The 24,635-nt window shown below is 38.8% G+C and overlaps 2 protein-coding genes across 5 annotated transcripts; one reads left to right on the forward strand and one right to left on the reverse strand.

The window, feature by feature from the left end:
• Nucleotides 1-3,213: 3,213 nt before the first annotated feature.
• LOC104098315 (clathrin light chain 2-like) lies at nucleotides 3,214-5,328 on the forward strand. Its single transcript, XM_009605014.3, has 3 exons — nucleotides 3,214-3,602; nucleotides 4,130-4,283; nucleotides 4,754-5,328. The coding sequence occupies exons 1-3, from the start codon at nucleotides 3,286-3,288 to the stop codon at nucleotides 5,090-5,092; spliced, it is 810 nt and encodes a 269-aa protein (XP_009603309.1). The 5' UTR covers nucleotides 3,214-3,285; the 3' UTR covers nucleotides 5,093-5,328.
• Nucleotides 5,329-5,908: 580 nt separating this feature from the next.
• LOC104098321 (uncharacterized serine-rich protein C215.13-like) lies at nucleotides 5,909-12,220 on the reverse strand. 4 transcript variants are annotated; one of them, XM_009605028.4, is made up of 5 exons: nucleotides 11,472-12,214; nucleotides 10,887-10,998; nucleotides 8,624-8,738; nucleotides 6,877-7,926; nucleotides 5,909-6,444 (listed from the first exon to the last, which is right to left on the reverse strand). In XM_009605028.4, exons 1-5 carry the CDS (start codon nucleotides 11,659-11,661, stop codon nucleotides 6,187-6,189), a joined length of 1,725 nt encoding a protein of 574 aa, XP_009603323.1. In that variant the 5' UTR covers nucleotides 11,662-12,214; the 3' UTR covers nucleotides 5,909-6,186. The 4 variants fall into 4 exon arrangements, with proteins under 4 accessions (XP_009603323.1, XP_070053105.1, XP_070053106.1 ...); XM_070197004.1 differs by having other exon boundaries at nucleotides 10,887-11,018; nucleotides 11,472-11,603; XM_009605038.4 differs by having other exon boundaries at nucleotides 6,267-6,454; nucleotides 11,472-12,220.
• Between the last annotated feature and the right edge of the window lie 12,415 nt (nucleotides 12,221-24,635).

Consider the following 24,635-nt stretch of genomic DNA (forward strand, 5'->3'; position numbering starts at 1 on the left):
ATTCAAAATATCCAAACCGATTAATCTGAAACCGAACTTAAAAAATCCGATACAATCCGAACTTATTTGGATTGGATTTGGATTGTCATTTGTTCAATCCGAAAATTCAAATCGAAATTTTCATATGCAATCCGAACTGTCCGAACGCCACCCTTAGTATAAAGCAAGTAGGTTGTATTCAGAGAACTAAAACAGAAATGAGGAGAAAAGGCTGTGCAATACGTTGTATTCAAAGAACAGGTTGTATTCAGAGAACTAAAACAGAAAAGAGGAAAAAAGGTGGTGCAGCGAAGGAGTGAATTTAAGTGCCCAACACAACCGCTTCTTCCATCCGCCTCTTTGTGCCTGGGCACAAATAAAATATTTAAGGAGTCCCATATATATATATATATATATAATATTTTTGCCGAGGCAAACGGATCCCGTGATCCCTCAACACGCAACGTAGGTTCGCCCTGCTTTTGACTATACCAAATACAAGAAAATACCTCAATGATAGTTGTTTACCCGAAAAATGGATAGAGTTCTGTTTACCCGAAAAATGGATAGAGTTGAATTTATACGTAGTTGCAAGGATATGTGGCGTAACTTAATAAAAATTTAAGGATAAATAGAAATATAAATATGGATTGCAAAGAATGCGAAATAGATAAGGTTGTAAAGAAAATGAATCTTAGGACTCAACAAGTAGAATCAATTTAAGAAACCTGAAAGAACGATTCTTTACTATGGAGAATATAGTGTTTTTATTACAATGTAAGCTTGAAAAAACTTGTCTTTTCATAAATGATAACCATGCCCTTTATAGTAGAGTGACCTTGCTCTAAGCATAATAAAAAATACTCAGTGGGAGACCAATGATAAATCAGTTTTTCCATAATTTCTGCCAAGATTCTCGCTAGTGAGATTGCAACGGCTTCTGTCTATGAGCTCGATCTTGCCTCGAGCCCTCGATCTTGGTTCGAGCTCGATTCTGACTTGAGCTCTCGAATTGATTCGGGGTCAATGTTGGTTGGTCTCTGGATCATAAGCATGTTAGCTTTACTCTGCATCATAGTTCGATTTGGATTCGAGCTCGATAACGGTGTCGAACTCGACATGGATCGGCCCCTCGGGTTCGAGACTTGTTTGTTCCATTTTCGGAATCTCACTTTGATCGATAATCGTTCGAACTCGATCGGACGAGCGAATACCGAATACAATAGTCAACATTGGGCCTCAGCAAAAACTAAAGAATCATAGCCCACAAAATAATCAACAAGAAACTGGTAGCGATGAGAAGCAATGGCAGAGTAATTGCTCACATCCCAAATTAAGGCACATCAGGTGAAAAAAATATTTTTTTGGTTACATTATCCATTTGTTAAGAGATTTACACTACACCCATACGGCCATACCAATCCATTAAATAGGAAACCACAAAATGCATTTTCCTATCCTACGGTAACTGTACGATATCACGTTTTATGCTGCCCACTAGCACCCTATATGTTACTGTTACAACATATGTACACAAAAACAACAAACTAAAGAAAACTCTTCATAGCGTTATCCTTTTGTACAATTTTCTCCTCTTTTTCTTTCGGTTTCTCCGGTCTCTATCCTTGTACATAGAGAAATTTTATCCAAATATTTTTTTTCGCATTATAGAGTGGTTAATTGTTGATTAATTTTGAGAAGATGACTACTTTTCTATTAACGGGTAAAAAGTGGCCATTTCTCCTGTACAAATGACACTAGGTAGCCACTTAGGGCTGTTATTTAGGAACTAGTCAATGTATCATGAAATTCAGTTTATTTTTTTCGGACACAAATATCCAAAATTATCCTGAAATTAACATTTTTAGTTCAAATTTTTATGATAAAATAAATAGCATCCCCAAGAATGATTATTTGTGCACCTCCCTCGAGTAAGCCCATACCCACCAGATAACGGGGGAAGTGCACAGTTAGTCACTAATTAGAGATGTCTTTATTCTTTCGTCACTGTTTAAAATGTATTTACTCTTTGGCCAGTGCTTAACAAATTTTTACCCGCCCGGACGAAAATATTCGTGTACTAGACATGGGTGATATGTAAATATTAAGGACATGATGTCCTTAACTTCATGAATGTTGTGTAAATATTAAGGACAAAGTGTCCTGTATTTGCACCTTCCGTTGTTAAACTTTAGGATATCATGTCCTTAACTTCATATGTGCAGTGTAAATGTTAAGGATATGACGTCCTTAACTTAATGTATGCAGTGTAAATGTTAAGGACACAATATCCTTAACTTGTATTTGCACCTTCTATTGTTAAATTTTAGGACCTCATACCCTTAACTTCATATGTGCAGTTTAAATGTTAAGGATTCGGTGTCCTTAACTTCATGTGTGTAGTGTAAATATTAAGGACATAGTGTCCTTAACTTTATGAGTGTGTGTAAATATTAAGAATGTGGTATCATTAACTTCATGAATGATGTGTAAATATTAAGGACAAAATATCCTGTATTTGCACCTTCCGTTGTTAAACTTTAGGACATCATGTCCTTAACTTCATATGTGCAGTGTAAATGTTAAGGACACGGCATCCTTAACTTCATGTGTGCAGTGTAAATGTTAGGGGTACCATGTCCTTAATATTTATACAGCACTCATGAAGAAAGGGTAACAACATCTTTTCGTATTAATTTTAATAGATTAGTGGCTATTTTTGTTCAACATTAAAAATACTGGACATATTAAAAAGTGGCTATCCCACGCTATTTCTACCTAGATAACCGCACCTTGAACTTCATGTATACTTAATACTAGGAGTGACAAAATGGTTAAAAGAAAACAGTTAACCACCCATATTATCCACTAAAAAATAGGTTGGATAATAAATTTTTTAAAAATGGGTCAAATATGGATAAGAACTATATTATCCATTTAGAAAATGGATAACCAGTGGATAACTAGTGGATTTAACTTTTATATTTGTAAAACTTCAAATTGGGGATTCCCTCAAGTTTGGGAGATTAGGAATTCTCTCAAAAGTGATCATATTCATGAAGTCATGGATAATATCATTACCCATATTATCCGTCGATTAACTCATTTTTTATCCATATTAAATATGGATCGGATTGGATAATATATCCATTTTTTTATTATCCGTTTTCGACCCGAATCACATTGAACCCGACCCGGCCGTTTGCCACTCATACTTAATACTAATGTAAAGTCAAACTCAAATTAGTACACTGTCAAACACAAACCTACTTCCTCGTACTTCTCAAAACAAAACACCACAAAGGGATGTCCAATCAACTGGACGGCGAGTTGCGGGCGGGTTCCACTCAGCCGTTCGACGACGGTTACCTCGGATACGATCCGCGTCTCTCTTCCCAGAGATTTGACTCCTTCTCCAACTTCGCTGAGTCCGAGTCCGTCAATGGCCCCGCCGGCGACGATTCGCCCTTTTTTACTGCGAATTCCTATGAACAGCCGATCCACGTACCGTATGAATTCTCCTCTTTTTCTTCTGAAGTGGATGCAACATCGGATGGAGCAATTCTGCCACCTCCGGTGGAGATGCAACCGGAGCAAGGTTCCGCTCTTAGAGAGTGGACAAGGTTAAAATCTTTCAACTGATGCTTACCGCTTTTAATTCATTGATCAGATGCATTTATGGTATTGTATCATTCTTGGTATTTTGAACCGGTTTACTGTAAAATTTTGTTGACTTGGAACTGTAATCAGACGGTGATATAATCTGTAAAAATGTCTTGCGCGGTTGTCATTTTTCATTAACGTTTTCGGCTCGAAATTTAGGGTGCTATACTTAATTGACTAGTATGCGTGAAAAAACTGTGTTTTTGCTTTAGCAAAGTACTTGAGTGGTGATATCTGAAGTAGAAATGTTGTTAAAAATCTCTTTCTACTTTATCTTTTCTCATTTAAATTTAATGGAATCCTTTAGATGTTTGGAAGCTTCAAACAGTTGTCTTTTGTCAATCTTATTTGTATTGGATCGTTATCATTTCGTTGGAGTAATTGTTGGTTCATGTCTTAGCATAAAGTGTTGTTCCTTCTAATAGAACACCTCAGCACTCTAAGATTTATAAGAGTATAGCTGTTTTTGTGTGTTTAATCTCCTTAGGCTTAATGCCATTCGACTAGAGGAGAAGGAAATGAGAGAAAAAGAGGTGTTGAGCCAAATCTCTGATGAAGCAGATGAGTTCAAAGTTGATTTTTACAGGAAGAGGGAGATCACAGTGGAAACGAACAAAGCTACTAACCGAGAGAAGGAGAAAGTAAGAATTGATCTTTCATACTTGATTTTTTCAACCTTTAAGATTATTTTCATGTATCTTGAGGTTCTTAATTCTTGCTATTACGTTATGTTCTTGTATATTTTCATGAGGAGTTCTCTTTTGCCATCAACATATCTGTGTTTTTGGATTTTCAATTCTGTTAAGGATTGGTTGGACATTGGAGGTTTACCGTTAGAAATTTAGTTCATATGGAGATATCAATATTAAGATTGTTGTTAGTGGGACTTTTTCCTCCATGAAGTTCATGGGATTTTGACTAGCGATTGGATTATGCCTGTCTATAAAATGATTGAGTTTATTGGAATTGAATGATTTATGTCAACAGAAGTCCTCCCCCCTCCCCCGCTACCCTTGTTGAATTCTGTTCTGATTCCTTCCAGTTACCAGATTACCATGTTACTCATCTTGGTCCATTTTCATTATTTTTTCCGTTGCATGTCTTGTCTTAGTTATTTGTAGCCAGTCATGAGAAGTTCCATGCTGAAGCTGCTGGAAATTATTGGAAATCAATTGGGGAGCTGATTCCTAATGAAGTACCAACAATTGAAAAGAAGAAAGGGAAAAAGGATGACGAGAAGAAGCCATCGATCGTTGTGATCAATGGGCCAAAGCCTGGGAAAGCCACTGATTTATCAAGAATGAGGCAGATACTATTGAAGCTTAATCATAATACACCTCACCACCTCAAGCCTTCTCCGCCAGCAGGCCCTTCTACAAAAGCTGATTCTGCTACTGCTCCAGTTGCCACCGCAGTAGCTTCCTCCTCTGAACCTGTTGCTGTTGCTTGATAGGAAAATTCTCCCCTCCACTGGAGGCATATGTCGTTTAGTTCTTAATGTAGTTCTCCTTTCTATCTGTATATGGTGTCGATAAAGTAGGATTGAGTGGAGTGTTACAGCAGAGCATCTGCATGATGGTAGAATTCTTAGGTGACAGTGAGTTATGTGGTCGTTTATAAAGTATTTGAATTTGAATTCTGTGCCAAATGCTAATGATAATTTAAAACTCAATTTATGCTTTTGTATTTTGCTCTTTTTCCTTTATTCCTGTTTTGGATCTCCCGCTTCTCGTCATGGGTTAGAATTTATCATTTTAGTTTTAACTTTAACGTTTTCTCTTATCACACGAAACTTGATCTATTTCTTTTATAAGCCAAATTATTAGGCTCTTTAGCTTGCAATTGAGATGATTTTTCTATTTTCCTATACCTTTGTAGTCTATATTGTTCAGCATAGAAGCAAATCTTTTAGCTTTTATCATCCTCGATGAATTAAATAAATCAGCTAAATTCTGTTTCATCATATAATGTGTTTCAATTCACAGTGGTTGTTAATATCACTGCCTCACAGTCGCATTCACCCAATATTTCTCCTCTTGGAATCTAGGAGATGTTAACAGAAGTAGCAAATCAAGCTCTCAAGGAACTAGCCAACAGTTTCATTTATTCATCTTTAGGACAGACTTTATTGTGTGCCCCGCGTTGAATAGATACAGAAACGTAGCTTTTGCATAGAAAGAGGCTTTTCCTTATTTTGCGACGATAAAAGGCAAAAGCTTCTTTTTTTCATGTAAAAAGTGAAACCCCTTAAAGCTCAGACACAATGTTCAGACATTCTAATCTTGTATATACGTCTCGTGCAAATGGCACAAGAAACTAGATCACATTTCTCATGAATAATAACACGGAAAATCGGTTTCGGCACATAACTAATGATACATGGCTTCAACTAGTACCTAACCAATGCTTATATATCTTTACATATTCAAGTGAACTAAATCTATTGGTTCCTCCTGATAAACAATGGTATTCAGGTGCCAAAATTCTCATACTTCACTGTTCCTAAAATTAGAAATTCAATCCTGCAGCAGGAAAGGAGAATCATCACCTTCCCTGCAAACTGGCAGGAGATCGAGCACCTTTATCGCTGTTAATATCATCATCAGCTTCAATCCCATCCACGCACAGGGCATTGTTATTAACACTCACTTCAGAACTGGCATTACTGCTCGTAGCAAGTGGAGAATCAGATACACTTACTGTCCTGCTTTTATTAGGCCCTGATCTCACACTGTACATAGAGGATGCTGGAATATTAGTCAACAGAGGGCGCAGATTACCTGGGATGCTTCGCCTTATATCCTGTGAATGTCTAGAATTAAGCAAAACCATGAACAAACAGGCCAAGAGGGAAAAGCTTCTAAGACTTAAAAAGCTACCAAAAGACCAAAATAACATGTTTTATAAAGTCTTCGGAAATCCTCAATCTACATAAGAGCTCCATATCATCTTAATGCCAAAAATATAGACAAACCGTCATTTTGTTAGAAACATTCAAGTGATTACAGTATATTACCTCGCTGAAGGGAAAAGCTTCTAAGACTTAAAAAGCTACCAAAAGACCAAAATAACATGTTTTATAAAGTCTTCGGAAATCCTCAATCTACATAAGAGCTCCATATCATCTTAATGCCAAAAATATAGACAAACCGTCATTTTGTTAGAAACATTCAAGTGATTACAGTATATTACCTCGCTGAAGATAGAAGCAACAAATGAAAGGAGTATACATACCATATGCCTAATAGCCATATCCAGGGATTTCTTTGAAAATGTTCTTCCAAAGCCTGAGCTGTCAGGTGATGAAGACTTTGTAGATAAGTTACTCCGTGGAGACTGTTTGTCATCCTGCTTTGGAGGAGCCAGCTTCCGCATATTTACTACCCTTTCAACCATCTTACTTCCAACCATAACAGGGCTTACATTGTCATTAGCTTTAGCATGCAATCGACTCATAGCAGGGATAGGTACAGAGCTTCCACTGCTATGCGTAACACCATTAGGAGGACGTCCTCTTGCTGGAGAGCATGATTGTCGTCTAATCCTTCCATTTGAAGCTGGCTCAATAGATGAAGATCTAACACTTGGAGCTCCAGGTCTACCCCTTGTAGCAGAAATTGGTCTGTCAGATAATGATGTCCTTAAATTGGGTGGTGCATCAAGGGAGAATCCTGGCATATCTGAAGGCTTCCATGGTCTGGGCTTTATAGTGGGAGAACTAGGACGTGAGGCTGAAGGATTTCTGGCTGAACCTGTAGCTGACTTAGCTGAAGAGGCAGATGAAGATCTAACCAGTGGAGCATTTGTATTAGTTGTACTAGTCATTGAAGGTGGCCGACGTGTTGGAGTTGCTGTCCTTGATGCGGACTTTGATCCAGGAATAGATGCCCTGGTAGTTGGCGTTGAGGACCTTGCACTAGACCTTGCAGTAGGCGTTGAAGATCTTGGAGGTGCTGTGGCTTTAGCAGTTGTCAAAGTGGCACGAGAAGTAGGTGTTGCAGACCTTGATTGTCTAGATGCTGTTGTGGTTGACATTGTTTTAGAGGTTGTAATGGATGTCGTTGGTCTGGATGCTGCAGTAGATGAGGGTCTAGACCCTGAGGTCAAATTGGATTTAGATGTTGTGCTTAAAGTCGGTCGTCCAGTAGGAGTTGAAGGTCTTGATCCACCTGAAGATGATGGTCTCCGGAGGCCTGAACTTGAATTATTTAATACAGGAGAGGAAGCTGGCTGTCTAGATGACAAGTTGCTTCTTGATGTTGGCTCGGCCTGGGGATTTGCCAACTATATCCACAGTAACAAAATGTTGAATAAAATTAGCCCACAAAAATAAGTTGGAACGTAAATCACTTAGATTAAGACACAATGCAAGAAAGAAAAAACTTCACAAATTCCACCTGAAATTGCATATTTATGGCAAAGTGGCAGGTAAAGTTATGTATTTTAGTAGATCCTAGGAACATAAACCATTAAGGCTTAAGTGATGCAACTCAATAAGGGAGACAAGTCCTAACTTCAATCTCTACATGCTCCTAGAAATCTATTAAAACTCACAAAAGAGGCTGCATTGAGAGATGGGCACATAGTAACTCCACATGTTTACAAAAACCTTCAAAAAGGAAACATATCCTCCAAAAAATTAAGAATAGGAAAAATTGTGAAATATTAAAAGCAAATATTTTATTACTAATTGCATTTGATTACATGCTGGAGTCACTACATGAATTTTTTTTTTTTTTTGGAGAAAGGTAACAGTACTACGTGCATGCATATTCAGTTAAACAACCTGTCATGTCCTTTTTATCTAATTATAGAATTTTCTTTTTCATTAACGGATGTGGTGTGAAATAACTCCATGATTTTCAGATAAACATAACTAATGTTAAGCAATAAACAACTTAACTGCCCATCGATACTACTTGGCCACAATGCCTCATTATCAGATGTTATGGAGTGGAAAGTTAGAATAATATATCCTTACTCTAGATTTCAATGCAGTAGGACGAGCTTTAGGAGTTCTAAGTTGACTCATTACTGTCTTCTGCGACTCCATCTCAAGTGAAGGAAAAAGAGGAGTACCAGGAGGTGTTAAAAGCCTGAAATACAAAAAATGACGCCTCATAATAGAGCACAGAGAAGTACCCATAGTGAAAAAAACATGAGCAAGAGTTATCGCAACATAGAGACATCCTACTTATGTAGCAAATATAACACAGATTCAAGAAATACCTATTTGATTTATGAATCTAAATATAGCACGCCACCTACACTTTTTACATATTCAAGTTAAACAATAGATAAATCCCCCTTAATAATTTCCATAGTTGAGTCTGTTGAAGAAAAATTCTGATATTCATGGTACTGCATGTTGTGTCACCATGACGATTATGGAATAGGGCATTATTAAAAGATAACATTGTAGACCTATCACATGAAATATCTCCAACATCTTGGAATTCATCAAATTTAGCAAAAGAACTAGATTCATGTAGGACATGGGCATCTATAAGCCGGTGTAACTAAGCGAAGAGCAGAAAGAAGGAATCACAAAATCAATAATTACCAGTAATCTAACTCCTTGAGTTAGTCTGAGGAATAGCCTCTCATTCCTAGTTTCTTTTTGGTGCACCCATGAGGCTCTAATGCGTATAGGAGATTGGCTGTGGTTCATACAGAATCATATTATGTTGTATACGGGAGATTTTCCCTTTATTGATTAAATTATTCACCTTATCATAACAAAACAAAAAACTCCGAGCCTTAGAGAATATGTCCTTGCGTATATATTAGCAAGTAATCCCTCTCATTAGTTGCCTTTCAAAAGCATTTTACATTATCCCATTTCCACGTAAAGCAGAACAAAACACAATTGGAAGAAAATTATCCGCATAGGGGATATCAATTAGTAGGAATAAACGTCAGCCTTTATTAGGCCCAATAGTTGATAAAAATCGCTTAAGTTTTGTTATAGATTGCATGACATTGTCGAAAGAGGTGCCAGACGTAGATCACTCCTACATTTAGAGAATTCCTTATTTGTCTAGGACAAATTATTGATTAGCGGTACGAATAGGACACGACTGAGCAGAATTGTTATAGTGGATTCATAGATCCAACTAATTTGGAATTGAAGCGCAGCTATTGTAATCACAGCACTTGGTTTTTCTACTTTATAATTGACCACTGAATTTAAATGTGAATAGTCATAAGTTCGTCTATTCTCATCTTGTAATGAGACTTCATGTTTAGTTCACATATCTGAGGAACTTCCTAGGAAAGCATAGATACCAAATCTTAAGTTCTTTTTTTTTTCTTGATCAACAGACACCAAATCTTAAGTTGTGTATATATATTCAATGTGACTAAACACCTAATCCTATATTTTTGAAGTTCTCTAAATTTAGAGAGTCCTGTAAATCTGTTGGAATCGATGGGACACTTCCTAATATGCTGCTTTCTTCAGGATACTCAACAGAACTTCTTAACAGATTAATAGGCCCTTCTAGTAAAAGAAACTAGTGATAAGGGAAGATTCATTCAACAAATACATAATCGAAAAAAAAGGTAGAAAATACATTATACAAGATTAAGACATTAACAATTTATTTTCTTATTAGTAGTTTAACTACATTAGATGTCTTTTAAGCTATATCCTGAAGCTGGCTTAAATCCATTGTTTATCCTTTTTTGGGGAATAGGTTAAATTCATGTTTATCATATTGGAACCTACCTAATTGATTATATATGTCTTTATACGCTTGAGTTGTTCTTAGTGTTTCCTTTCCTCATAGATTAAGACTAACTAAATACAACTATACATATATTATTGTACTATATTTCTTATCCTACTTCTTTGCGTCCCTTCATTTTCTAACATTCTGTGACTTTTATGCCTGTTATTTTTTTTTTTTATGTCTGTTATTTGCTTCCAGTCATTGACATTTCCAATTGTCTGTTAACTTCAATAAGTCTGTCTACAGAAGATAACTTGGGCAAGTGTATTTCGCATTTGCTAGAGGTTTTTATTGCATGACAAGAAAGGGACGCATTCACATGTTGATTTAAATTTTTTTCCCCAAAAAGGATGAAATTTAGGTGACATGACCCAAAAATTTCGCTGGATAAACAACGTAGGAACTTGTAACACTGGAAAACAATCTAACCAGCTAAAATATACAACCAAAGGAACAAAAACAGTCACAACTATCACATGATCCGGAAACAACACAGGAGACACAAATTACCAGTCATAGTCATTTTTATCATTGTCAGCATTGAGGAAATCATCAGCACCAGTCTTCCGCACCGGAGTTTCTGATGCAATGTCAAAAATAGGAGAACTACCTCTTGTTGCACCTGCAAGGAAAGTATAATAACTTAACAATATCCCCATATAGCCATGACTTTATCTTATGAAGCAAATACTAATAGAAAACACTACTAATTTCAACCTATCTCACAAATCACCATCTTAAGCAAAAAACTGTGTGCCTTAACTATATAAAAAATGAATATAAGTCATCTCACTAAGTCAACAAAATCATAAATGATCCACAAATCCACCCATCCTAAATATGCAAAAGGCAATATAGTACTTCCTCCGTCCTATTTTACGCTGAGTCTAAGAAAGAAAAACTTATTAAACTTGTGATCTAAAATATAAATCATCTCATTAAGTTAAGTATAAAGTAAAGATGTCATTCTTCTTTGGACAGACTAAAAAGGAGAGAGTATCACATAAATTAGAACAGAACAGAGTAATAAAAAAGAAATCAGGATCTTTCATTAAAAGAAATAACGATGAAAACAGGAAAAGAAAAATTTGTTACCAAGAGGAGCATCAAATTCATCAGAGTTCTGAAGAAGAAGATCATTTCTTTCCTTTTCCCTTCTTCGCATTTCGAGAAACAACGTTAGCTCCTCGTCCTTCTCCTTCATTCCCGAGCTCCTCAGAGTCCCCATTTGTTGTTGTTGTCTCTGCCTCAACGCTGACTCTTCCGCCCTAAAACTTCTATTCATTTTCAAAAAATAAAATCCTAAACCCTCAAATCCATCATTAACGTGGAAAACCACAAATTCCCCCTCTTAAAAACCCTAGTTTATTTTTTCTTCTTTTTTCTGCAAAACTAGAAACTGAAAAGCCTCGTAAATGTAGCCTTCTGTCTTCTCAAAATCAAAAGCTAGAGCCACAGATCGGAAGCTAGGGTTCACTACTCCGCCATTTCCAACAAAAACTTAGCTCAAAATGAAGCTGCATTTCATATTTTTCCTATATTTGAACACACAAGCACCAAAAATACCAAAACTTAAATAGAAATAAAACAAGTATTTTGAAATAAATTCTATGCAAGGAAAAAAGGTAGATAGAGAAATAGTGAGACAGCTTCACGAAACCGGCATTGTTGAGAAAGCTTGCAGCTAAAAATGTAGAGAGAGAGGATCAGAGGGACGATTTGTTGAAAGGAGAGAGAAAGTTGAAGGGCAAGAAGAGTTATTTAGGGGGTAAATTGGGGACCAATCTGAAAGACTTTTCAGGGGGTTAGGAGTTTTAATTTTTCTCTTCTTTTTGGCGTTTTAGGGTTTTTAATAAAGATCACGAGTCACGAGTTGTGGGGCTTAAGTTAAATGCAAACTCACACACACACACACACAGGCACGGCTATTCTGGTGTTTCCTTCACTTGAAGTTTACGTTATCAGAATTCGGATCGTTGTCCTTTCACTCTCTAAGGAGTAAATAATAATTACAAAATCGCCTCAGTTCCTTCTCATTTTTGGCTAGCATCATTTCTAAGTTCGCAATTGCCCTTGTTTCAGGGTAAAGGAAATTTATGGTTCATAATTGTCTTCAATTCAAAAGAGCTTAGCATGTTAAATTGTTAATTGTTAATGGTGGAAAAATGTTCTCATCTACAAATTACGGAACATATTACTATTTCAAGTCACTAACAGAAAAAGGTAAGGATAATTATTGCTAATCAAATAAAAACTTAATTACTTCTTATAGCTTCTGTGATTAGAGTTCAATTCAGAAAATTGTTGCAAAAAAGTAAATAATGCTTTCACCTTCTTTAATTAACGACATGAAAGGAAAACCCATCTTCTACTTGGTATCCATAATAGGAAAGTTTTGGTGAAACAAAAAAGTAAAATTGAAATTGGATGTTGAATTGTTAGTATTCGAAATTTTGCAAAATTTGGATGCGCTTCACCCTAAGTTTGAATGGATAACTCTATCCATAACTTGCAATTCCATGCTCCGTTGAAATTGTTTTACACTACTTAATATTGTTCGGAGTCAGATAAGTTATGCAAGTTTGACACTATTTTGATTAGTGATGCATGAATTATTTATTGTTGGATATTTGATGTAATGTATTAAAAATTAATACGGAATGTACAATTAAAGTGCGCGTTTACTTTTAAGCAAATTAAAAGTTCGTTTGCTATTAGGGACTAGCTTTGTCGTTTTACTCAATTTACTTTTTTATACGGTTAAAACCGATTTTAGTCATTCATACGGGCTGGTCGAAAATAATAGTGTATCGATCAAAGGACATTTGCATAACATGCTCGGTCAAAGTACGAAATAGGGACGTCGAGCTCCAAGCTTCAAGACCGGCCAATGACCTGTTCGGTATCTTTATCGAGCATCGAGAACGACTTATGGTAGCTCGATATCATTATCGAGCTCATACCCAAATCAGACTACGAAACAAGGTAGAGATCATCGAGGATACGGAGACCGACCAACTTGCACGCCAAACACCGAGATCCCCAGGTCAGAATCGAGCCTCGACCAAGGCCGATGGCTCGGTCCAGTATCGAGCTCGCGGACAAAAGTCGTTGCAACCGCACTAAGGTAGAGAATCTTAACGGGAATCAAGGAGGAGACAAATCATCATGGGTCCTCCACTATATGTATTATTTTATATTTTATTGTAGATAGAGCAATGACCCTCTCTTATAAAAAGGGCATCCTTGTGGACAAAAAGGGACGGGGACTCATACAAAAAAAGAGATCTACTTAAGCATGTGTTGACGCCATCCTACAAAAGATCTTCCTGTTCATCTTTTCTGCTCTGATAGTCAAAATTCTTGTATTGTTGTCTTTGTATCAAAAGATTTTACGTACCCTTAGAACCATATACAAATTCAACGTTATCCGATTTTTCGGATAAACAGTTTGGTGCCCACCGTGGGGCTAAGGATAACAGTAATTGTTTGATATAAATCTGCAGTACACTCCAGCTTGCAACTTGAAAGTCAACAATGGCTATGCCTATCAACCTCGACGCCGGCCTTCAAGATGAAATCAATAACTTGACATCCAGGGCCGGAAGGCAAATTAACGATGTCACCAAAGCTCAAGTCGAAATACCGTCAGATGTCAATTCACAAGTGGATCTTGAGGCAAACAAACATTCCAAACCGGAAAAAAGCGCTCATGGCGACACTCGGTCTATAGCTCGAGACACCCATAACGGGGAGGAGATCGGAGTCAGCTTACGGATGATCTTCGAGATGTTACAAGCCCAACAAGCAGCGATAACCCAGCTACAGAGCCAAAATCACATACGTAGCACACCGGAATCCAACCCACTTCGAGAAATCACCCCGAGAACGGAACCAGCCGTAGAGAAATCGAATGAACAAGAATCGGGGACTACTCCTGAAATTACCAAGATGCTCAAGGAACTCACTAAACGAGTCGAGGTCAACAAAAAAATTGTGGAAACGTACAATTCCAGGATCGATCAAATCCCGGGAGCTCCACCAATGATGAAAGGACTAGATTCGAAAAAATTCATTCAAAAGCCTTTCCCTTCGAGTGCGGCCCCAAAGCCAATCCCCAAGAGATTTCGTATGCCCGAAATACCCAAATATAATGGAACGACCGACTCCAACGAGCACGTCACTTCTTACACGTTTGCCGTCAAGGGCAATAATTTGGAAGATGATGAGATCGAATCAGTGTTATTGAAAAAATTCGTTGAAACCCTGTCAAAAGGGGCTATGGTATGGTATCATAATTTACCATCTAACTCTATTGACTCTTTTGCTATGCTTGCAGATTGCTTCGTAAAAGCGCACGCCGGAGCCATTAAAGTCGAAACCAGAAAGTCGGACCTGTTCAAGGTAACCCAAAAGGATAACGAGTTGCTAAGGGAATTCGTATCTCGTTTTCAAAGGGAACGAATGGATCTGCCACCGGTCACAGACGATTGGGCTGTTCAAGCTTTCACTCAAGGTCTAAACGAGTGTGGCTTGATGGCGTCACGACGGCTGAAACAAAATCTGATCGAATACCCAGCTGTTACTTGGACTGATGTGCACAATCGATATCAAGCCAAAATAAGAATCGAAGATGACCAGTCGATGTTCAGGTTAGTTACAAAAAGAACTGCCGAACAAAAATCGGCCGGAGATCGATACCAGCCATATAGCGGAAACAATGCTATTGCTAAGTATCCGAGGCCTTTTTAAAATCAACCTCGCATGGGGAGCTTTACCACTGAACACATTTGTGATGATTATCAAAGATCAGAGCAAAGGATGTTACTTCGTTATTTCACGACAAACAGTGTCTCAACAAAACAAACAATGCTTATGTAGTTGGCCCGAGCCTGATGCAAAACATGAACGCATGTATTATGACTTGAGTGATCAATCTTCTTTATCGATATTTTACGATCAATTATGCCTATGGGCTATTTTTTGAATCGAGTTCGAACAAGCATTCACTCGACCACCAAGCCTACGGGCTCTTTCTATTTCGAGTTCGAGCAAAGCGCTCACTCGACTATTATGCCTACGGGCTATATTCTGTATCAAGTTCGAACAAGCATTCACTCGACCACCAAGCCTACAGGCTCTTTTTATTTCGAGTTCAAGCAAAGCGCTCACTCGACTATTATGCCTATGGGCTATTTTTTTTATCGAGTTCGAACAAGCATTCACTCGACCACCAAGCCCACGGGCTCTTTCTATTTTGAGTTCGAGCAAAGCGCTCACTCGACTATTATGCCTACGGGCTATTTTCTGTATCGAGTTCGAACAAGCATTCACTCGACCACCAAGCCTACGGGCTCTTTTTATTTCGAGTTCAAGCAAAGCGCTCACTCGACTATTATGCCTATGGGCTATTTTTTGTATCTAGTTCGAACAAGCATTCACTCGACCACCAAGCCTACGGGCTCTTTTTATTTCGAGTTCAAGCAAAGCGCTCACTCGATTATTATGCCTATGGGCTACATTGCATCAAGTTCGAATCCTTCACTCGACTGCAAAGCCTACGGGCTGCTTTTACCTCAAGATCAGCACTCACTCGACCATTACACCTACGGGCCGAATTCAAACGAACAACTGACTATTTAAAACTGAAGGATGTTCGAGCCTTTCAAAACAAAGGGGATTACCCACAAGGCAACAGAGATTAAAATCCAAGCTATCTACTTAGCCCGTGAGGCTATTTTGCTTCAAAAGAAGAGAAACTTATATTTACAGAGGCATCTACTCTGCCAAAAGGTTCTTTATGCGAAAACCAAAAAATGATACCAAAAGAACGCAGACGACCTAAGCACTTAAGTGACTCAATCTTCACCGGAGGCTGTATTTGCAGCATCGTCCTCATCTTCAGACTCCCCCGAATCATCGGAGTCCTCTTCGGGAAAGGCCAACCTCAGAGCTTTGTTCTCTTCTGCCCTGGCAACTTCAATCTCGATCCCAACATCGAAGCCCTGAACTCTTACCTCCTCGAGATCCTCTCTCCGAGCTTGCCATCTTGCATGTTCGACCATGCTCTCAGCTTTGGTTTGGTTAACCTCGACATCAATCCGGAACTGAGCCACTTTGGCATCAGCTCTTTTATTGGCCTCGATCGCCTCAGATCTAGCCACCTGAAGTTCTTTGGCCGAATTTGCCTTGTCGGAAGTGGCCAAATCTAATCGGTGCTGAAGATCTTTCATCTTTTCGATCAGCCCCGAGGCGTTATCTTTCGCCGATCGAAGTTAAGCATCGGACAGCTCCAACTGAGCTTCAACGGCTTCCTTTTTCGAGGCAAGTATATCCATATACTTTTTGAATTTAGCTGCCTCGACCAGTAGCGTTTCTACCTGCGAGTTAAGCCGTCCAACTTGCTCGATCCGCTGCCGAACCTGCAGAACCGGATCATTAGTAGTTATCTCTTCTTCATCTTCACTATCATGGAACATTCGGAATACCTGCTCGGCCATCTCCTCACGTCCTTCCCGAACCGCTGACAAGTCCGCTCAAAGATTTTCACTAAGGTGTCTGTACGAGTCACTTTTCTCAGTAAGGCTCCGAACCTCGGCATCATGCTCCTCCCGGATGCGAAGAAAGGCTTCGTGATGCAACACTGAAGCCTGCGAACAAAAGAAGAAGCATTAAAACTACCAACAAACTCTAATGTAAACCTAATTACCATTAGATTTACCCGATTCAAAGCATGTTGGGCCTCGTTGAAGAGACAAGCAGGCCCTACCGCATTTATCACTGATTGATCATTTTCGGTCATTATGGGCCGAAGGTAACTGGCGACCCCCACGGGGGAAAAAAAAATCCGGGTATCCGCAGGTACGAAAAACTCTATCTTCCGCCTCTGGTCAGGATCGATACTTGGGGCCGAAAATCGGTCCACCAGTTTATAAACCAACGGAGGCTCGGTAGAACCGGACCACGATGCTTTTTTGGGAACCGCCATTCCACCAATACCAGTAACCTCCTCCGAGGCACCTGACTCGAGCCCCTCCAGAAAACCATGGATATAGGTCGACTCCTGAATACCCTCATAGGACCGATCCTCCAACAAGACGGCGTCTCGAATCATGGCATCCGAAATCTGAGGGGATCCGCCAATATCAAATGTCCCGAACTCCTCTCTTAAAATATCCTCTACTGCCCGAGAAGATCCACTCTCGGTTTTCCTCTCTATCAGCTTGGTTCGAGATGGAATAATCTCGGCTTCATTTTGTTCGAGGATTATGGCCAAGTTTCCCTGATTTGCCTCCACCGAATCGGAAGACTTTTGAATCACAACATTAGCCTGTACGCAGCCAAATTTCTCCTCTCCTTCTTCGGGTTCGCCCCTTGAATGGCAGACCGTTTCTGGAAGCACAACACCAGAGCCCCCCTTCGGATTTCGAGATCTTTTAGCCGGTTTCCTCTTCTCCGAGATCGGGGGACTAGGTGCGCCTTTTCTCTTCTTTTCCTTTACCTTCTTTAAGACAGGAACATTTTCGTCACCAGATAGGGGCCTCATGACTACATCTTTCCCAAGTCCTACAAAAAGGAAAATGGGGATTTACCATACGAATCGATGAAAAAGCAAGTCTAAAAAGGATTTACCATGATTGCGGCCCTCCCATCGACCCTTTGATAATTCTACCCAAGCACGCTCCGAGTATGGTCTCTGCAACACCAGGCTTTCAACCCATTGCCTAAGGTCCGGGATCGATTCCGGCACTCGAGCTATGACTGCGATTAGGAACGAAAAATGGATCAACAAAATAGAAGGCAATCAGCAAAATCAAAACAGGCAAATAAAAACTTTTGCTCACGGCTCATATTCCATTTCTCTAGAAACGGTAAGTCATCGGCTGATATCAAGTCCGAGGTTCTGACCCGAACAAAGCAGCCCATCCAACCCCGATCCCGAGTCTCGTCAATACTCGAGAATGGCGCTTTGGTTGCTCGGCGAGCAAGCTTGATCAACCCTCCTCGATAAAGTCGGGGACTGTAAAGGCGCATAAGATGGTCGAGGGTGAAGATACGCCCCTCGATCTTGCTCGAGAAAAATCAAAGAAGAATCACTATCCTCCAAAAGGAAAGGTGAATTTGGCTGAGTGTCACGTCGTACCTCTTACAAAAGGCAACGACGATAGGGTCCACGGGTCCCAACGTGAAAGGATAAGTATAAATACTTAAGAACCCTTCGACGTAGGTAATAATTAATTCATCGGGCGATGGGATTACCACGAGTTTATTATCCCAATTATATTCATGTATAACTTTATCAAGAACTTTTTCGGTAATCAAACATTGGTACCTCGACATCGGCTCACGCCGACCCGGTATCGGAGAAGGTTTTTCAATCTTGAAATCACCTACAGTCGAACACCCAATCGGAACGAATTCCTCAAGGTGGGGCTCTCCCACATCCTCACCACCAGAAGGTCGAGAAGAAGAAGCGGTCTCTTTTTGCGGAACAGACTTAGATGTTTTTGCCATTTGAAAATGTCGTAGACAAGGAATGAGGGTATTTTGGTGCTCTAAGGAAGAATTCTGGGGAACTTGAAAAATTGGGAAGTTTGAAGACATGAAAATGACGAATGGTGGAAGAAAAGGCCATTTATATATTGAAGCAATAACGGTTCAGTATCAGATGTGGTCGACCGCCGCCTGACACATTAAATGCCTCGGTAAAACCAAACCGACGAGATAGCTATCATTTATATCATGGTCGATATCGATGAAAACGTCAGTATATATTTAATCGAGATGTTGGGAAATCATATAGTTTCTCATTAAATTCTTCTCCGAGAAATGAGGGGACTATCTGTATACGGTTAAAATCGATTTTAGTCATTCATACGGGCTGGTCGAAGATAATGGTGTATCGATCAAAGGACATCTGCATAACATGCCCGGTCAAAGTACGAAATAGGGACGTCGAGCTCCGAGCTTCAAGACCGGTCAATGACTTGTGCGGTATCTTTATCCAGCATCGAGAACGACCTATGGTAGCTCGATATCATTATCGAGTTCATACCCAAATCAGACTACGAAGCAAGGTAGAGATCATCGAGGATACGGAGACCGACCAACTTGCACGCCAAACACCGAGATCCCCAGGTCAGAATCGAGCCTCGATCAAGGTCGATGGCTCGGTCCAGTATCGAGCTCGAACCAGTATCGAGTTCGCGGACAAAAGTCGTTGCAACCGCACTAAGGTAGAGAATCTTAACGGGAATCAAGGAGGAGACAAATCATCATGGGTCCTCCAGTATATGTATTATTTTATATTTTGTTGTAGATAGAGCAATGACCCTCTCTTATAAAAAGGGCATCCTTGTAGACAAAAAGGGACGGGGACTCATACAAAAAAAGAGATCTACTTAAGCCTGTGTTGACGCCATCCTACAAAAGATCTTCATGTTTATCTTTTCTGCTCTGATAGTCAAAATTCTTGTATTGTTGTCTTTGTATCAAAATATTTTACGTACCCTTAGAACCATATACAAATTCAACGTTATCCGATTTTTCGGGTAAACAACTTCATACATTACTAATCCGCATTCTTATTTCACATTCTTTCCATATAAAATAATGCTTAGATAATCTCATAATTTACACGAGTGTTATTAATTAGAAAAAATTATTAGCTAAACATTCTTTTAACAATGTTGAATTTCATGCGAATGTTATATTCCTTAACAAACCAACTAAATTAAAAATGACCTTTCAAAAGAAAAAAAATAAGAGACTAAGGGTGTGTTTGGTACGAAGGGAAAATGTTTTCCAATTTTCTCATTTTTGGTTGGAAAACATTTTCCTCATCAATTGATTTTCCTTCTATTGGAGGAAAATATTTTCTCTATTAAGAGGGGGAAAACATTTTCCAAAATTCTTTTCCAACCTTCCTCCTTTTCCCCATCCCCACCAACCCACCCCCACATCTCATCCCACCCCACCTCCACCCTTCCCCACACCCCACACCCCACACCCCACCCTAAATAAAAATATTATTAATAGTATTTTTTGTCATGTTATAAATAGAGTATTTTTTTCATTTCAGTATTTTCTTTTCGCGATATAAATTTTTTTTTTTTTTAACAAAAAAAGTACTTTCTTTTCGTGATGTAGAAAAAATAATTTCTTTCATTTCAACAAATGATGAAAATGATGTAGTAAAAAGTATTTTCTTTCATTTCAACAAAAGGAGTATTTTTCATGATGTAGAAAAAGTATTTTCTATCATTTCAACAAAAAGAGTATTTTCTTTTGATGATTTAGAAAAGGTATTTTTTTTCATTTCAACAAAATGAGTATTTTCTTTTCATGATATAGAAAAATATTTTCTTTTATTTCAATAAAATGAGTACTTTATTTTCATGTTAAGAGTACTTTCTTTTTCAACCAAAAAAGAGACTATTTTCTTTTTAGTTATGGAGCAAAAATTTCAACATTATTTTGCGTAAAAAGGTAAAGCAGCACATTAGTTCCTTTGGATTTGTATGAATATTTAGAAGAAGATTTAAATTCTTGAAGAAAATAGAGTCCTAAAAACATTGGTATTTAGGGAGGGTGGAAGAGTAAGGAAACATGTGGACTTGGGGGAAGGAGGTGAGGAGAGTAGTATAAAAAAATATTTTTCACTCTCTAAACAAATACTAGAAAATATTTTCTGAAAAATGTTTTCCACTCGCCAACCAAACAAGAAAAAATAAGTGATAAAACCACTCATTTTTCATGAAAACATTTTCTAGGAAAATATTTTCCATGGAAAACATTTTTCTTTGTACCAAACACACCCTGAATAATTTGTTGTCCTACTATCAATGCAACAATGAGGGGCTGAAAAGACGAACGGGAAAGAATAAGAGGAGTGGGGAACCAAAATGTAATTATTTTGGACTCAAAGAATCAAAATGTGTGGAAAAAAAATGGGAACCAAACTATATATATAACGCCCAAGCTTAAGGCGCTATACCTTAACAGTTGTTTGCCCAGTTAAGTATGGCACCCTAATATAAGGTGCTATATTTGAACGTAAAATGAGCGGGAAGGTATATCGCCTTATATTAAGACACTATGCGTCTTAATATAAGGCGCTATACCTAGATAAAAATGTGTCCACTCTCCTTCCCCATCAAACCAGAGAGCCTCCCCCCCCCCCCCCACAAATTAAAGAACGACAAGAAGCGCCCTCTCCCTCCATTTTTAAGCAAAACAAACTCGGTTGGAGCCCACGGGTCCCACAAAAAGTGTAGATTTTAGGTCTCACATCCTAGCTAAGGCGTTATCTCGTAGTGGGTTGCTCGTTTCGGCTCCAAATCACCAAATCTTCAAGTTTCCAAAAAAATAAAATTGAGGTATTCCGGCTTAGTTTTTGTTAAAACTCATGTATAAAAAATGTCTATTAGTTGTTTTTAATGTGATCTATATTATTTCGTGATTGTTTTATGATTTAATTAATTTATTATTTTTTATTCGGACTATATTATTAGTGTGCTAAAAAAATTATTAAAATAGAGAAATTATTATTAGTTGTTAAAATAAATGTTAATTAGTTAATTTTACTGTGGTATATATTTTTTCGTGATTTTTTTGTGATTAAATCAATTTATTGTTTTATCCGGTTTAGATTATTTATTTGCTAAAAGACTAGTAAAATAGATAAATTATTACTTTAGTTCCCTGTAGTGGTATCTTGTGCCCTAATGTAGTACTCGTATTTATAATGCAGTACCCTTTTAGCGTAGTAAAATGTAGTTCCCTTTAGCATATTATCTTTATAGTTATTGAAATTAATCATTTAAGTATCTGTTAAACCCAAAAATATCTCAAAAAATCTGATAGTTCAAACACAAACTCTCTCCAATTATAGTTAACAAATGTAAGAAAATAACATGAGAAAACAACAATATTCGTCAAACTAAGTATTGTTATATGAATATTTAATCATTAAATCATGTATAATTATGAAAATTAATTATTTAATTTTATTATAGTCAAAAATAGGTGAGTAACAAACAAACATATAAAATAATAAAACTAACATATAAAATAATAAACTAACATATAAAATAAGAAACAAACATATAAAATAGTAGACTAACATATAAATTATTAAAGTAACATATAAAATATAAAATTATAATATAGAAAATGTATCAACCTAATTAACAATATAGTAAAAATATCAAATAAATTTTAATATTAAAGGTATTGTAAAATATTTAAAGATGTTAAGCAATGAAAAAGAAAAATACTTTAATTAATATTGTTCAATTTATAGTTAGTAGTCATGGAGGTTCCGCATATGCATCCCGGACCTACCTCGCTAGAGTTACTGTTGCTACAGGCTGAGCATAGATCTTCATACATATGGGAGGGGCAGTTATTGGCCCAGACATTCCGTACTAGAAGAGTAGGCGATATGTGAAACTTTCTTAGGGCCCACCATCTCCATCCCCGTATAGTCAGACGCCTTCAGGATACGGGTTTCTATAAGATTATTGAGATCGGCCGGTTGCAGCTGGATTGGTCGTTGATCACGGCTTTGATAGAGCGGTGGCGACCGGAGACGTACACATTTCATTTACCCATTGGCGAGGCTACTATCACGCTTCGGGACGTGGAGGTTCTGTATGGGCTGTCGGTTGATGGACATCCTGTTGCTTTACCGCATGCTATCAGAGATTATACGGGATTGCAGTACCTGCAGATGTTGTAGCGGCTCATCGGTTTCCAGCCAGCGGATGAGGCTGCATTGGTTGGGGATAGTCGTCTACATTTGACGCCCGTCCAGCTGCATCTGGAGGCGATGCATGCGGACATTACGGATGATACACCGGATATTCATATTAACCGGTACATGAGGTTGTTGATGTTGCTTATGTTTGGAGGGGTATTGTTCCCGAACACTTCGGGAAACTTAGTCAGCTTGAGATTTCTTCCTCATCTTGAGCGGCTAGATGATTTGCCTCATTACAGCTAGGGTGCAGCTATTCTTGGTTACTTGTATAGGCAGATGTGCCGGGCTAGCATAGGCACCGAGCGAGACGTTGCCGGATTTTTGCCGCTGCTGTAGGTGAAAACATAGTTAATTATTTTCATAATTATAACATACATAGTAAAAATATACCTTAAAGTTTACGTCCACATTGTATATTAGGTTTGGTCCTGGGAGCGGTTCCTGCAATTGCAGCCACATCTACCACCCTTCGCTCCGGATGCACCACCTCCACTGTTTCTCCCTTTAGCTAGGAGGTGGGTTGATAGGAGGGGATACGGACGTGAGTACGAGGCTCGACATAATCTCCCCTATTGCAGGGATTTGTTAGATTTGTTGGAGGGCGCGCAGGTAAATGTATACTTAAGTTTACTTGGCCTAGCTTTATATGTGTTGCGTATACTCACGGTTCCTGTTTTTACTTAATAGTTCATTTGGAGGCCATATAGCGACGAGATAATAGCTGGTTTGCCCGATTATTGCTCGACCGCCGAATTATGTAGAGCTCTTCTGTCCCGTTGATGTGTCTCGATATTGTCGAGCATCATGCCACCGAGCGAGTCATTTGCTAGTTTGGTCGACCGTAGCTTGTACCTCCATCGCCCGCTTGGCTTAGGACACATTACCAGCAGGATGATCGTTACATGGTTGACTAGACATATGTGGCATGGCTAGAGGCGCAGATCGATATTTGGGACCAGTGGCATGACCTGATTCCGCCACCCCCTCCACCTGACTGTACGAATGGTGAGCATGAGTATATGGGGTGGCACCGCAACCTTACCCGACTTTTCGTCGGGAATCCCATTCATCGTGTTGGCGGTCGGTACGTTCCATACGCTGGGAGGCATGAGGCACTGGTATGTTATTTGGTATACTTACTTATAATGTTAACCTAGCGTTCCGTAATTAATATTTTACATGTTGTGTAGGCTATTGGTCTACATCTGCTCTACCAGTTGGGACTGCAAATGCAGCAACATACCGGCGATGGAGCGGTCGCTTTGCATGAATATGGCCGGCAGGTTACAGATCTGGCTTCCCGGACATTGAGGCGAGCTCGAGATGATGAGCGCTTAGGATATGAGGCTGATTATGTGCCGCCAGAGCAGTACCATCATGGGCCACTAGTGGAGCCTGAATTTGGTCGACGTGGCAGGCGTGCCCAGAGAGGTAGGGGTGTCCCACATGGTCGTGGGGGTCGGCAAGGACATGGTCCCCAGCAAGGGGGTGTTGAG

This window comes from Nicotiana tomentosiformis, chromosome 3 (assembly GCF_000390325.3).
Source record: "Nicotiana tomentosiformis chromosome 3, ASM39032v3, whole genome shotgun sequence".
Classification (NCBI taxonomy): domain Eukaryota; kingdom Viridiplantae; phylum Streptophyta; class Magnoliopsida; order Solanales; family Solanaceae; genus Nicotiana; species Nicotiana tomentosiformis.

Bases quoted from the DNA above. Each gene is read 5' to 3' on its own strand.
- LOC104098321 (XM_009605028.4), bottom strand. From the start codon at position 11,661: ATGAATAGAAGTTTTAGGGCGGAAGAGTCAGCGTTGAGGCAGAGACAA. The intron at 10,999-11,471 runs GTAACAAATTTT...CTTTCCTTGCAG, and splicing joins TGAATTTGATGCTCCTCTTG to GTGCAACAAGAGGTAGTTCT. The intron at 6,445-6,876 runs GTATGTATACTC...AGACATTCACAG, and splicing joins ATATGGCTATTAGGCATATG to GATATAAGGCGAAGCATCCC.
- LOC104098315 (XM_009605014.3), top strand. From the start codon at position 3,286: ATGTCCAATCAACTGGACGGCGAGTTGCGGGCGGGTTCCACTCAGCCG. The intron at 3,603-4,129 runs GTTAAAATCTTT...TAATCTCCTTAG, and splicing joins GCTCTTAGAGAGTGGACAAG to GCTTAATGCCATTCGACTAG. The intron at 4,284-4,753 runs GTAAGAATTGAT...GTCTTGTCTTAG, and splicing joins CTAACCGAGAGAAGGAGAAA to TTATTTGTAGCCAGTCATGA.